The 15,293-nt window shown below is 44.7% G+C and overlaps 1 protein-coding gene across 1 annotated transcript in view; it reads right to left on the bottom strand.

Moving 5' to 3' along the window:
• The window catches only part of LOC129340229 (trafficking kinesin-binding protein 1-like), a 35,596-nt gene extending 29,000 nt beyond the window's left edge, over positions 1–6,596 (bottom strand). Inside the window, exon 1 of the mRNA XM_054994889.1 lies at positions 6,455–6,596. Coding sequence (XP_054850864.1) covers positions 6,455–6,596 — 142 coding nt within the window. The remainder of the gene's footprint in view (positions 1–6,454) is intronic.
• Between the last annotated feature and the right edge of the window lie 8,697 nt (positions 6,597–15,293).

Below are 15,293 nucleotides of genomic sequence, written 5' to 3'. Positions count from 1 at the left end.
TATACCCTGTGTGGCTAAGCCTACCTACTCCTAGATGCTCTGCCATGTGTAAGAAGTAGACTAGCATGAGAGTATCAGAGAAGACATCAAATCCTATTACGTTATTCTTGGACACAGATGTTATGCAATCAGGCCATGCCAAAGTAATATTATGATCTCAGCTTCGGCCAGCCAGGAGAACAGGCTGTCCTCCTCCATCCAATTGCCATTCCATCAAGGCAGTTAACCCCACCTCCTTTTAAACCTCCGTGCCGGCTGGCACGTCTATGCCGCGGAGAGACACCATAACGGTTCTCTGGTCTGCTTGCCCTGCTTCTCACTCTCCCCCTCTCCATAGGGGACCCCTTTGGCACTTTGTCATCCAACTGAACCATAATTAGAAATAATTAGAGCATGAATTCCAGCAGAGCAGGATAAAACACCAGGAACCTCCTCCCCTCCCCTCTACCCTGTATTCCAGAAACTCAAAAAAACAAAATAGCTTTGAAGCTCAGCATGTTAGGCTCGGACAACACTCACACATTTAGCCTTGGTGTTTGGAGATAAGAGCACAACAAAGACACACCGTTCAACACAGAAAAATTCTGCTCTTAATGCAATGACCTGGAAGTCAGTAATGTGGCCCTACCTTGCAGGGTGCTGTGAGGATGGCTAAAATTTTACATCAGCATGACTCTAGGCCACAAATTCTTATGCTGAAATAAAATTTTATCATGGCTTCAAAAGGGACAATAGTCTCCGCTTCAATGCTGCTGCAGCAGACTAACATGGCTACCCTTCTGAAAATAACAAAGTACAGGAAGCACTTTGAGATCTTAGGAAACAAACTGTTATTATTTAGAAAATCTATTGCACTAAATTTCAATGTCATTTCCAAAATAAAAGGAGAGATTATCTACACGACATGCCTTGTCCTCCTTTCCATCTCCAAACCTTTCACCCAGAGTCTTATTGGAAAGGGTGGTTTATATCTTACAGTTAACCCAAAGACCATTTTAATCCTGAAAACACTATTCAGATGAATTAGCTACTCCAGTTGAAACTTTTAAAAATAGAATTCAGAGAAAAGTGGTTGTAGAACCTTTTCTTCTTAGGACATTGTCAAATGTAAACCATGTCCCCAAAGTATAGCCAGTAGCCACTTATCACTTAAAGTTTACTTTCTCTTTTTTAAAAAAGCAACTTGGTAGAAAATAAACCTGAGATAATCTATGCATTTTTGTCACTGGGATTTTTTTTAACCCCAAGGGGTACTAAAATACCCCACTGGAGTATTTCTACTCTTAATTTATTAAAAAGACAGTGATCAAGGGAAACCATTTTTAAGTGCTCTGGAGAGATACTCTAGAACAACTGCAACCAAAGAAACAGATATTCTGTGAGACATTTTTTGTCCCTAGCTCTGTGGTGAATTTGGTTTCTGATGGAAAGATAAACCAAATACAATATATTTAAGTGTAAGCTTTTTCAGAGGATGGCTTGAAGGTTAAATTTCTCCAGGTGTTAGCTTTAACCACATGACATGCAGTTTGCTACACACATCAGGTGATTTTCAGCATTCCACTGCAAGGTACTCCTTTTTTAAAACCTGCAGACCTACATTTTTATATATACATTGGCCCTACTCAGCGTGCAAATCACATGATTAGCTTGCAGTAGAAATATGGTTTCCCCACAAAGAAAGAATATGGAGGCATTAAGGGGGAGCAATGGCTCCCCTTCTTCAGCACCGGTGACCACAGGACCAGTGGGCAAAGCACTCACCCCCACAGTAACTGCCTTCTATAAATTCCCCCAAGGAATGAAATTGTGTAGACAAAAGACCATTTCCAATCTGGTTTAATCAATTTCACTACTCCACAAAATTGTATGGGGGGAATTCCTAGGGTTCCCAACCCTCAGGTGGGGTTTGAGACCTCCTGGAATTACAGCTGATCTCCAGACGACACTGATCAGTCCCCCTGGAGAAAACGGCTGCTTTTGAAGGTGGACTCTATGGCACTGTACCCCACTGAGATTCCTCTCCAAATCAAGACCTCCCCAGGCTCCACATCCAAATCTTCATGAATTTCCCAACCCAGGGTTGATAACCCTACATCAGACCCCCCCCTTCCCCCCCCCACAAACATATTGTATAGTTATCTGCCCAGTGCAAGACCTATACTAGAACAGCAGCTCCAATTGTAAAAGGGAAGCCACTACCGAGGCAAATGAAGCATGACTGGGGGAAAAGAGGTTGCTGTTAAGGCAATTCACCATCTCTAAAATGGGAACAAAATCCTAACTCCCCTCACAAGAATGCTGATGTGGCAAAGAAGTTCGAAACCATCAACAAGCTCTACCTAAACTAAAGATGTGGCATACATAAATGAGACCCCAATTTTTTGTTTTAACCTCACATTAAGAACACTGAAGTTCTTTCAGCCAGAGTGTCTGCTTGGCACTTAAGAAAACTATAGAGTTTAGAAAACTAGAAGATTAACCAGCTTGTCTCAAGGCAGAATCTTCTGTGCATTTCTCTCAAACCCACCCACCACCTAGACAACTCCAAATAATCCATGCTCCTGCAGAATGGATAACTCCAGATATTTCAAGCAAACTAAGTTTACCAACCTATAAACCAAGGAATATAAAAAACAAGGGGGAAAACCCTGCCACCCCCAAATGGGTGAAATGGCTCCCCTTCTTCAGCACAGCTGAAGCCCTACAACTGGACCACCTTCCTGCCACATTCAGATTTTCCTCCCCAGAACTGCCTTCCCTCTGTCCACCAAAAAAGGTGAAACAGGTGGTAACCAAAGACATGGCTTTTTCAGTAGCGGCACCTCACTTTTGGAATACTGTCCCACTTGAAGGTCACTTGACACCTATTTTACTGTCTTTTAAGTGCCAAAACATTTTTTACCCAGGCCTTTAACTGGACGGTTCCATCTTTATCAGCTGCTTTTGAGGCCTGCTTCTAGCTGGAGGGCCATTTTATGGCTTGTTTTAATATTACTTTGTGTGTTTTTATGGTTTTATTTTACTTTTGGGAAAGATATCTATGGCCACCTCTCCAGGGAACCTGTCCAAGATGCCTTACAAAATAAAACAATGAAAAATATAAAACATCCTTAAAACACAGCCAAAGAGCCGAGCATGCAGCAGATTAAAATGGGTCTTAAGCATTTCTCAGGCTAAAAACAAACTATAAAATGATGGAGTTTTTTTAAAAAAAATACTTGAATTAAAAGCCTTGGCCAACAGAAACATTTGGGACTGCTTAAACTGCTGTTTAAAAGAACTATAGTCACCAGACAAAACCAAAGGGAAAGGGCATTAAAAAGCCAACCTGCCTCACCTCTGCAGGTGGGGATGTAAAGAGCAGGGCCTGTGAGTAGGATTTTAATTGGTGGTCTGGACAGTATGGGAAGAGCTGGTTCTTCATGTACTCTGGTCCCAAGCCTGAAAAATTCAGCCACAAAATCTTGCCAAAAGGAAATTAAATTTCATTCCAACAATCCCTCCCTCACAAGGAAGAAGGAATCCCAAAGAAAATTATCTAGGCTAGCTCAAGATCTTAATTATAAACAAAATAAGTGGCCACTATCTGAAAATAAAACACCAACTGTGGGGGCAGATGGTGGGCAGGTATGGAATCCCTAATCCCTTCTACCGACAGTTCACCCCATCCTGAGCCCATTAAGTAACCCACTCAGACACAAAAGCCTGTAGCAAGAGGACGAGAAACAGGCAGGCAGCTGGAAATATAATTGGATGCTGGCCTGCACTGTGAGGGATACCCTTGAAACCTACAGGCACGATGCTGGCGGCTGATACTACAAAAATGAAGCTTGAAACTGTTGTCAACAGTTACACATTCAATGTATTTATGTATTATGTATTTCATCTTGCTTTTCCACAGGGATGCCCAAGGCAGGCCACAGGAAACCAGAGAAACTCACCTGGCAGCCAAGCAAATCAATAGGAATCGTTCAGCACAAGAATGGTAAGTTGCCCAAGGGCAAGTGAACATTAACCCTGGGGCAGTTCAGCCATCTGTATTGGGTTCCATATCTTGGCTATTAAGAAATACTGGTGGGATCTTGTAAACAGAAACTTCTTCAGACACCTCCAACTACCTTGAAACTCGGACATAGTCATTTAACTGGTCATCTGTGGAAAGCAAGAACTAGTTTTGAGATAATTAGGTGAGCATGTCTTACTGAAGTTGATTTTCCTCATTTAGGACAGAGGCTATAGACCTCGGTATTTATGGTATAGAAATCTAGTAGAAAATGGGGGGTGGCTGTCACTTCTGTAGGTTTATGTGCAAGGTTGTACCATACCCTTTGTAGGGGCATCATACCACTCTGCCAGGAAACCCACCTTATTTCAGAACACTCTGTCACTGAGGATGAATACCGCCCCCCCTCCAAACCCTACAGAACAAATATTCTAGAGGCGAGTTTCAGACATGCACGTTCTTCACTTGGTAGCCGAAACCTCAAGTGATGAGACCAACCTCCTAAATGAACCCCACAGTCCAAACGCAACATTCAGAATTTTTCCATACACAAACACAAGATTGTTCTATGGAAGCAATTCACATATCCAGCTGAGTGGTAAGTCATCCAAACAAGGCTTCAATCTTTATTAATCCACCACTTGCAAGGGCATTTCACAGCATTCAACTCAGGCCTGACAGTGACAGGAAGTGGAGGCCAGTCCTAATTCTGATAACTGAATCTGTTCTACACACACGTTTTCAAATGAGCATATGTCACATTCACAAATAAACAGGGGTATACTTAGTTTAACAGCCAGTGTGGTGTGGTAGTTAGGGTGCCAGACTAGAAGCTGGAAGATCCAGATACAAATCCCTGCTCTTTATTAAGCTTGTTAGCTGACCCTGGGCCAGTCACCCTCTCTCAGGCTGGTCTACCTCACATGGTTGTTGCAAAGATAAAACGGAGGAAGGAAGACCCCTATACAGCAACCTGACTCCCTTGGAAGAAAGGTGCAATTAAAATTTAATTAAGTAACAAAATCTGCAAAAGTAATATATCTTTCCAGGTGGATTGTCCTTGACTTCCTGTATCAAAAAGGCTGATATGCTTTAAAGGAATTCCCAATGATATAATGATATTAAACAGGCAACATTTGGATTAAAACTTTATTTCTAGTATTTTTCTTTATTGGTGGGGTGTGGGGGCAACTCAACCCACTTCTAGTCACAACCATTCCCTGATCTTTAATCACACACAGTAGCCATCCCCTCTTTCCCCCTCGGAGCACTGATCATTCCTAATTATCTACATGTAAATGCCTGTAACTCTTCTCTGACACTTTGGATGACAGAGAGAATCCTCTATGGAACAGCTGCTTTACTGTCCCCAAAAGAGGTGTCACGCTTTGTACTATCCTCCCAAAGCTTTTCACACCCTGAATTCCCAGGTTTTAATCCATTCCTCTCTAAGCACTACCAGTAATCAGAAATGCACCCCTCTCCAATCAAAGATAACTTTTCATATAAAGCTCAGGATCCAGGAATTAATTTCTAGTTTTGTTTTTTCTGGAAAGTGAGGAGAGAAAGTAAAGGAAGAGGAAGTAAATAGTCTTTCTGCAGTTCTGGGAAATGAGCAAGAGAATCTAAAAAGGTTCAAAAATTACAGAGTTGGAAATAACCACAAAGGTCATCTAGTCCAACCCACTTACTGAAAGCAGCCCTCTATGGCAATCCAGGCCTCCCAATCCCTCCCAAATTTACCCAAGTCTGACAAGTGTGGGGCGTGGGGGGGGGGGAAGTAGGCATACCCAGCACTTCCTAACCACATAAATGACATAACTAAATAATGGTTAGAACACTCAAGCATGCTGGAAGTTACAACTCTACTCTTATGTCTGCAAGGCAAAGCACTTTTTTACAAACCAGCCTACAATTTAGCAACAATCCTGATAGGCAGAAATAAAGCAGGTAAAACAAGTCGAGGGATGGGATTAAAGTGATGGGGAAATGACGATTTGTGCATGTCAAGCAACAGCTAAAGACGGGGGAGGGGGCGCTTAGAAAAGCAGGGCAAAGCTGCCACACATCTCAAAATCCATCTGAGAGAAAGGGAGGTTACTCAAACAGCATCCCTCCCCCCAATCCTCAGATTACTCCCTGCAGGCGCTTAGTAGGGTCTAGACAGACCTGCCACGTATCTCAGGCTGCATTTGCCGAGGTAGGTGAGGAAAATGAGAAAAGCCGCCCAAACCTATCCCGATGATGCAACGTTTGGGATGCAGGAACATAGCTGGACCCGCGGCTCCATGCAGCCTATTCTTGGTGAGTGCACAAGGCTGCTCGGGAGGAGGGGAAAAGGCAGCTGAAGGTCAGAGTCACCCAAGGAAAGCCCAAATTTGCACGCCCCCTCCATCTAACCTCCGAGTCCATTCCCACCTCGCAGTAACTCCTACTCTTTCTCCTTACCCTCCTCCAGCTCCTGGGATATTAGATCTGTGTTATTATCGTCCAGTGCCGTGTTCCCGTTGACTTCATCGTAAGAGGCAGGGCTGGTCCAGAATTCCACCCCGTGCGAACCCAACAAATCTTCTACCTCGGTGGGCAACATGGAGCCAGAGGAAACTGCACCCAACCCTACACACTTAACTCACGCACTTTGCAAGAAGAGCTGGGAGGGGGCAGAGATGCACGCCAAGCAAGGTTTATGTATGCGAACGCAGAGCCCACCTCCCAGCTCTCTTGCAATGCAGCCTGTGGCTGGCTCCCACCCACCCTTATTTATAGAGTCTGCTGAGCACCTGCTCGGGAACGGTCCCATTTAACCGGGGGGGGGGGGTCAAGAGGAGGGCGGTGACAAAACACAGCCTCGCTGCTCAAACCATCAGCAAATATCTGAGTAAAGGTGACAGCGTAGAAACGGAGAATAAATGCGGGGGGGGGGGATAGGTAGGGATTACAAAGGGAAGAAAGGAAGGAGGAGGATAGTTTACCCCACCCCGGATGTTCTGTAGCAGAATGGAACCTTCCAGCTCCATCTTTATGCAGTATTTTTGAATGGAAATGTGGGTTAGTGTTTCTGTAAGAACCTCACAGGAAGGTGTTCTCACTCTCTCTGGATTAATTAAACCGAAATAAGTTGCACTTCTTAGTTTTATGTCCTTGGGCTGCATTCCTAAAGACACTTTCCTAGGAGTGAGCCTCGCTGAATAAAATGGGACTTACTTCTTTGGAGACAGACCGGCTTTGCCTTGCTAGCGCACCCACAGTTACCACTGATTGTGGGTTAGAATCTGCCCTCCACCTAGGCTCTGCCTTGGGAAATTCATCCATATTTGAGGGTGAAGCCTAAGGAGAGCATGGTTTGTGGAGGGCAGGGGCCTCAGAGGAGCATAGTGCCATTTTCTCCAGGGGAACTGATCTCTGTAATCTGGAGATCAGTTGTAATTCCAGGAGATCTCCAGTTCCCACCTGGAGGTTTGCTTCACCCACCATAGAGGAAAAATAGTAAAGCGCATGTCTTTCAAACCACACGTTAATAGCCCAGGGTTTTGCCAAAGACTAAAAATACACTAAAGGGATACAACTATTGCATATTATTTTAAGTCACGCACACACATGCTATTACCAGGCTACAATGTTTTTTGCATGAAGAGCTGTTGGGTTTGGGGGACCTGCTTAGGGTTGCCAATGCAACAGCAGAAGTCAGCAGGCAAAGCTGCCTGTAGCATGGAGTTAAGCAGCCTTACCACCTGTTAATGCCTGCAGATCAAATTGCTATAAAAGACACAGGATGAAGGCCTGGTTTCAAAAGACAAAACAAGGCTTGGTAATCCTATCGCAGCTGCACGTGCGAAACAAGCGAGGCAGACCCTCACCTCATCAGAGGGCTTGCGATCTAAACGTCACCAGGAGGGATTTCAAAAAAGAGAAAGATTGGGTTTCTGACGATGATTTGTGGGAAGTGGAATAACTCGCTGCAGCACCAATGGTATATTTTAGGGGTGGTTTTATTTGACTGTGGTTGATTCCAAAGAGATCGGGTTAAGATTAGAATCACGAAAAGAGCAATTAGCTGGGATCATTGGAAAGAACAGCCTACTACAACCAATATCCTGAAGCCTAAACTACTATGTCCCTCTAATGTACTGTGTAAAGTTAGGACCAGCACTCATCAAAACGATCAACTTTGGTTAATTAGGACTTAGATAACCTTTTTTTTTTTTTTACAAGGAGTTGCTTTTTTTCAGAAAACCGATATAACCAATATTGTCATTTTATGCAGGCTTTTATGTTGAATCAAGACCAGCCCGCTATCTGCAGGGGAACTGTATATCACACCTCATGTTTTAGGTGGCCCTGCAGTTACAGCAGACGTGGTATTTCAATCAACATGGAAAGGGAGCCCTGAATAATTTACACTGGGGCTTTAATAAAGGAAGAAGTTTTCATTGGCAGGATGAAGCTTTCAGAAGGCAGGTTGAACAATTTCAGGGCAGAAGAAAAGACAGCAGCCTGATTTTGTGACTTGGATTTTGAGGAGGCCACGAATCTCCCTACTGTGGAGAACAACTTAGAAAGTCTTTAACAGCTGCCTTGCAAGCAGATATTTAGCAGGGTTGGTTGGGTTGCCCAGTTTGGGAAATTCCTGGAGATTTGAGGGTGACGTTGGGGAGGAAGCTCAGCCAGACTACAATGTCACTCTAGAACTTCTGTTTTGCATAGACTGTATGATATACCATAGAGTCTGTCCTCTGATGCTGCCGTTTCCACCAAGGGGACTTCTCTTTGTAGTCTGGAAATCAGTTGTAATTCCAGGAGAACTCCAGACCCCATCTGGAAGTTAGTAACCCTAAGGCTGGTTTAAAACGCTTTACTGTGCTGACTTATGCTCTTCTAAACTCACTGGTCTTAGAAACTGCTTTGAATTACAGTGACAGCTATCTGAAGATTCAGACAGCATCACATGTGATGCTAAACTAATGAATAATACTAAGCTCTTCTGCAGATTCCCTGAATTTCAGTTTTCAATGGGGCTTTCATAGGAGAAACTTCAGGGGATTGGGCCTTAACAGATAAAACTTGTTTGTCTCCCACTCTGTTGTGCCAATGACAACCAAAATCCATTGTCCATACCAGCTGCTTCATTCTGTCTCATGGTACAGCCCTTTGGGGAGTAAAGACCCTCAAATGATATACCAACCGACGACCAAGAGTTGGTTGCAACATTCCATCAGTGGAACTCGGGGATATTCAGAACACACGTGAAGCCTTATACTAAGTCAGTCCTCTTATTTCAAGCAAGGTCAGTATTGCCTATTCTAAGTGGCCGCAAAACTCCAGGGTCCCATGTAGAGATCTTCCATGTCACCTAATAGCTGAGCCTTTTTTAAATTGGAAATTCCAGGGACTGTACCTGGGGCCTTCTGGATCCAAGGGAGATGGCTGTACCACCACTGCGCCACAGTCCCTTCCCCAATGTAGCACATAGGCAGGTAATCCCCGAGCCAGAATTAGCCCTCCTGTTTGGGCCATGTGAGTCAACGCAATCTGATTAGTCCACCAGATAAGCCAGAAGATTCTGCTTGGTTGTCATGACACACAGCATGCCTTCTTGTTCCTCTCACAACATGTTTCCCCCCACCCACCCCCCAGTAATCTGGGCCCTTCTGCATGCAAAGCAGATGCTCTACCACTGAGCTACTGCATGCACGCGCACACATACACACCCCTCTTCAACTGGCTCTGGGCCAAACACAGTATGTAATTCCTCTTTCCCTAAGAACTAGTTCACAAAATCTGTTTATATATTTCTCAAGAGGTGTCTAGAGCCCTCCTGACACCTGAATGCTGACAGGGCCAGCCCAATCCAATAGCAAGAGCAACCAGATATCTGGGGTGTCCAAATTTAAGGGGCCCTGGGGTAACCTGAGAAATGCTCGATGAGGAGAAACACAATGCAGAATCTTGGGATGACAGATTGCACAGCCAGGGTGTGTTGCCTTCCCCCTTCCATGATTTCCTAGATTATCACCCCATCCTTTTGCTTCATTCATTCATTTATGAAGCACAGGGAAGGAGCAAATCCTCAAGAAAAACCTTGAGGAGGAAACACAACACTGGCAGCTCCTCCCTGCATGTAACAAAAATATAGCAATAATGCTTAAGTCAGTCCTACACGAATAAGTGTCTGGTATGGATCCTTCCATCATAGAAAAGGTTGGTTGTAATTCTTGTGATCACAACAGCAGGAGAAAGTGACAGAAGCAGTTGCTGTGATCAACCCAGATCCATCATGTTTCTCTGCATGACTGCAGGCTTAAGAATGGGTTTGAACTACTTGTATGGACACACACACACACACCCAAATAATATATGAACAAAAATTTGGGAAAGGAAGCACTGAAAGGAAAATTTGGGAAAGGAAGCATTCAAACAGATATGAGAAAAATCCTGCATCTCCTTCTGTCTATGAAATGCAGACTGCAGCCTTGGGCAGCCTCAATTTGCCCCAGGGGCCATGCAGGGAGGGGAGAGGAGGTTTTACCCTCAACCACCACTCAGTTTCATGATTTAAAATTGGTCTCCTTGCTCTGCTATTAACATTTTAAAGGAGAAAAGATGTATTCTTTAAAAACGCCAATTTATTTCCCTTTAAACTGCTAATAACAAAACAAAACAGGACGGGAGTGAGTGGGTGGAGAGTTTTAAATATTGAAACAGAGTGGAGCCAACCCACAGCTCTGATCCGCCTCGCCTCTCTGCAGCCATGTCGTCCAAGTGCCCTGTTGACCCCACAGAAACGGAACGCTGCATCGAGTCACTGCTGGCTGTGTTGGGAATGCCTTCTCCCTTTCCAAAAAAGAGTTTCTGACCTTCATGAACACAAAGTTGGCATCATTCACAAAGAACCAAAAGGACGCAGCCAATAATGATGGCTACCTAAACTTCGGCGAATTCCTGAACCTCATCAGCGGCCTGGCACAGGCCTGCCATGCTCAAGTGATGTCATCCCCAGCCAGTGGTGGCCCCCATAAACCATGATCCGTTCCCTCCCTCTCTGACCCATTACCAGCATAATCCCAAACATTCCAGAAGAACAACCTGTGTGTGACCAAAAGCAGACGCTGCAGTACAAGCGGCACCATTTACGTTTTTTTCAATAAAATCAATCCAAAAATAATAATAATAAAAAAATACTGAAACAGAGTGAAAGCTGAAGGGTCACACTTCCTCTTTCTTTCCCACACAGCTCCAAGGCAACTTGCAGTTTTAAGAGCCTGCAGTTTGCCTTTTTTGTGGACCAAAGGTGTGACACTTCTGTTGACTACTTGAACCTGTGGAGAACTGAGACATACACCCATCCCTAGGCCCAGTTCTCACTGAGGTGGTACACCTGTTTCTGGCAGTAGCCTTAGATGATTGAACATTCCTCCACCTAGGGATGACAACAGACTTGGATAAAAAGTTTGTCTCTTCAATAGAGGTTTAATGAGTGGAAATGGACAGGTGAAGGTTTTAATGACACAGAGGTAAATAACATCACCTATTAAATAGCATCTTGTTAACTCTCTATTAAAGAGATAGGACTCTTTCTTCAGGCAACTGGCAATCCGACCTTTACCTTAAAAAAATTCCCTGCACATAGCATGTGAGGCAAAAGGATTCTACCTTACTTTCATCCTGTCCTACTGCTTTAACATACAAGAAATGTTGAGGATAGCATCTATCTTATAAGCCTCCTTTCCTCTCACCATCTAAAGTGCAGCAGCTCTGATGAGGGGGTCTCCAACCTTTATGAGTCCAGGGGTACCTTTGGAATTCTGCTATAGGGTGAAGGGTGCAACCACAAAATGGCTGCTGCAAGAGATAGAGCCAACTACAAAATGTCTGCTGTGGGAGGCAGAGCTATACACACATAGAGGAAGTTCAAGTGCAGGGGAGAAGGAGAGTATTTTTAAAATATTTATTTATTCATTTATGCCATTTATAGTCCACCTTTCTCACTGAGACTCAAGGTGGATTACATAGCATGAGATTAGTACAATCAGTATAGGTAATATTTCCATACAGCAACAAGGACATTTCTATACAGTGTTAAGGACATTTCCACAACAATGTCATAGGATTTTACAAAGACGTAGCATTAGCAAGGATCCAGTACAGAGTTGAAGAATGGCTGAAACAAAACATAATTCTAGGACTGACATTAGATAAACATGAAGTACAGGTAGTATAAGAGTACATATTCGAGCAACAGATAATATGCAAGGCAACGTAGTGGTGAAGTTTACAGTCCCTAACTCATTAGTGAATCATATGGGGGGGGGGAAGTGTGAGAGCGATAATAAAACCAACACTGTTGTAGCAGATGACACTGAAACAACTTTATTTTAATCTGCACTGCCAATCATATCTCCACTGACCAAATGGAAGTGCCCAACCTGGCCCCACCCACTTTTTAAAGCACTTGGCAGGCACCGGGAAAGGTATCAGTGGGTGCGATGGTGCCCATAGGCATCACTTTGGAGACCCCTGCCCAGATGCCAGTTTAGCACGCATGTGCGTGAATGCGTACACGCACATGCCCTACTCCCAAGTGTGGTAAGTGTGGCTGAAACTCCATTTATAGCAAGAAAAGGCAACAATTACACACACACACACACAAACACACACACACACACACACACACACCCCTCAACACAGTTTCTTGATTCCTCTGGCACCAGGAAGGTCAGGGTAGGGGGTGTGATGAATTGGGACTATAAGAAGATGCCACTGCTCAAAATAGCAGGGATGTTCTAGGAGAGTCCGGAAATCTCCTGGGCCAACCTTATTAAAACAAGATTAGCTCCCAGCGATGTGGTGAGCAGGTTTGGCGAAGGGAGCGGGGAAGAAAGGAATATGCTGATCTGGAGCCTCCCACAGAGCTGTCAGCAGGGCCTCGTCTTGGTTCTTGAATGCCAGAACTGATCCCTGCAATGTATCTGCACCATGAGGACCGGTGTGGTGTAAGAAGTTACAGAGCAATCACACAAGTCACACCCTTCTAGGGCTGCAGGAGTCAATGGGCTTAGAAGGGTGTGTGACTCTGCTTAGGATGGCAGTGTTAGACTCAGGCTAGGGCTATGGGGATCCAGACGTTCTCAGCTTAGCTAAGGGCAGTCTCCCTCTAGGCAATTGCCAAGAGCAACAGAGGGGCATCGGGGGCACCAAAAGAGTTTTGCTGGGGCAAGCGGCATTCCTGAGCAGCAATTACAGTCCCAGTGCCACTGCCTCGCCCGCCTTGTCTCGCCCCATTGAAGGAAGAAAGAAGAGCAGGCTCTCCCTTCCTTCTTCCTTTGCAGAGCGTGCAGCAGCCAGCCCAGCTTGCCTCCCTCCTTCCTCTGTTGTTGGTGCAGTGGTTCACCTGGCCTGCCTTCCTCCGTGGTTATACAGACTGTATTTAAGCACCAGTACCTCTCATTTTAGAAATTAATCACCAACTGGCAAGTGGCGAGGAGAAAAGGTTTCCCCAGGTCTCTCTCTCTCCCCCCTTCTCTGTTACAATAAATCAGCATTACAAAGAAATCCCTTAGCCCCATGACTGCGACCTTTTTCACATAAGTAAGGCACAGATGTCGTGCAAAACTTGCGTGAGAAGACACTATCTTCTGAGCTTTTTTTGCAACATTCCCCAGCGTTCCAGATGAAGGTGAGTAGTCCTAAGACGTTTAGGCCATTTAAAGACCATAATTAGTGCTCTGAATTACACCTAGATGTGATTGGGGTTTAATACATGTGCAGAAGAAAGAATTTCTGCAATGCAGTTCTAGCCTAACTATTAAGGATCTGACCTCCTTCACAAGTGATCCCCTAGGCACATAGGATCATCAGCATTTCTAAGGACCTAATTTAATAGCATCCAAGCTGAAACAGGGGGAAACTTCTCCTGGCGTGGAGAGCAAGCAAAAGAGGGAAACTCCATCTGCTTAAACTTTAGGCCCATTATCCCCAACATGGTGCCCACACGAATGCCATGGTGCCCAAGGCTGTGTTTCTGTGGTTTGTTTGCTTCTCGCCAAGCAAAGATCCAATCTTTCCTCCACTTCAATGAAGTCAGAGATGATTCAGATAGGATTTACCATTTGCTTTCCTGTGACTGGCAAACTGCTGCCCCTGCCTTCTATTGCCTGCACTTGATCAGTTGAGCAGCAGGAGAAAAAATGGGGGAGGACAACGTTATGGACAGTGTGACATCACTTCCAAGTGAAGTGATGTCACAGTGTCCACAACACTCTAGGGATTTCCCCAGTCATTACTGTGTTTACCAAAGAGCTTGGGGGGATTCCTAGAGCATTGCACGGGCAGTGATGTCACTTCCTATGATGCTCCTCCATCTGCAACCCCCATTTCCCAAAAGTTCCTGGGCTTTCATGTGCAGGGTTGGCAACCCTAGCTTCAGAAGAGCCCAGGGGCACCATCTCTGTGTCTGCAGGCAGCAACCATTAAGAAACAGCTGCATCCATTATAGGTGAATTTGTTTGGTATGGAACTTCCTAACTGATAGGATTCACCCATCAGTTTTTTATTAGACCTAGCCCCCATGAAGGGTTGCCAGACCTTGGCTGGCAGTCCCCAGGAGACTGGAGAGGACAGAACTAATGGCAATTTTTCAATGCTATGACATCATTTCTGGCTGTATAATTGAAGCTGATGTCACCACACTACAGGGCTCTCTAGGATTCACCTGAAATTTTGTGCGCCATTTTGTTGTGGCACACTACCTGGTAGAGTTCCATTACTGACTACAGACGCAAGTTTGGGGACTTCTAAGTGCTATACTCTCAAGACAGAGTGCGAAAAGGAGATTTGTTTGGTAACAAGATGCTAAAATCATATCGGCCTTCCTTGCAGTTTTGTTTTGAAGGTTACAGAAATAACAAATGTAGAGGAAAATGCCATAGAAATGTCAAATATTATTAATGCATCCTACGTTCATAACTCTTTTCCTATCTCCTCAGCTCCAGGTTACTTACGGAAATAGTCCAGGGTCTCCTCAGTCTGTTGTGGGGTGAGATGGCTGGCAGCATCAGAGGCCACAAGGGGTGTGTGAATCCAGTCGCCGTGGTCATAGCCAAACACTGTGTCTGCCCGGAGCTGGTAGAGGGGCAGCTGTTCCCCAAGGAGGCTAATGATTTCCACTTCGGGAACGTTGGTGCTACTGCAGAGCTCTTGGGGGACAACATTGGGGGGAGAAAACAAACAAGGTGGGATCAGTTCAGGGGAAGGGGAGTTAGGGGCCTCTGTTGTAACGTAGAAATTAAGA

Source organism: Eublepharis macularius, chromosome 12 (assembly GCF_028583425.1).
Source record: "Eublepharis macularius isolate TG4126 chromosome 12, MPM_Emac_v1.0, whole genome shotgun sequence".
Classification (NCBI taxonomy): Eukaryota; Metazoa; Chordata; class Lepidosauria; order Squamata; family Eublepharidae; genus Eublepharis; species Eublepharis macularius.
This window is presented reverse-complemented; position numbering and strand designations above follow the sequence as displayed.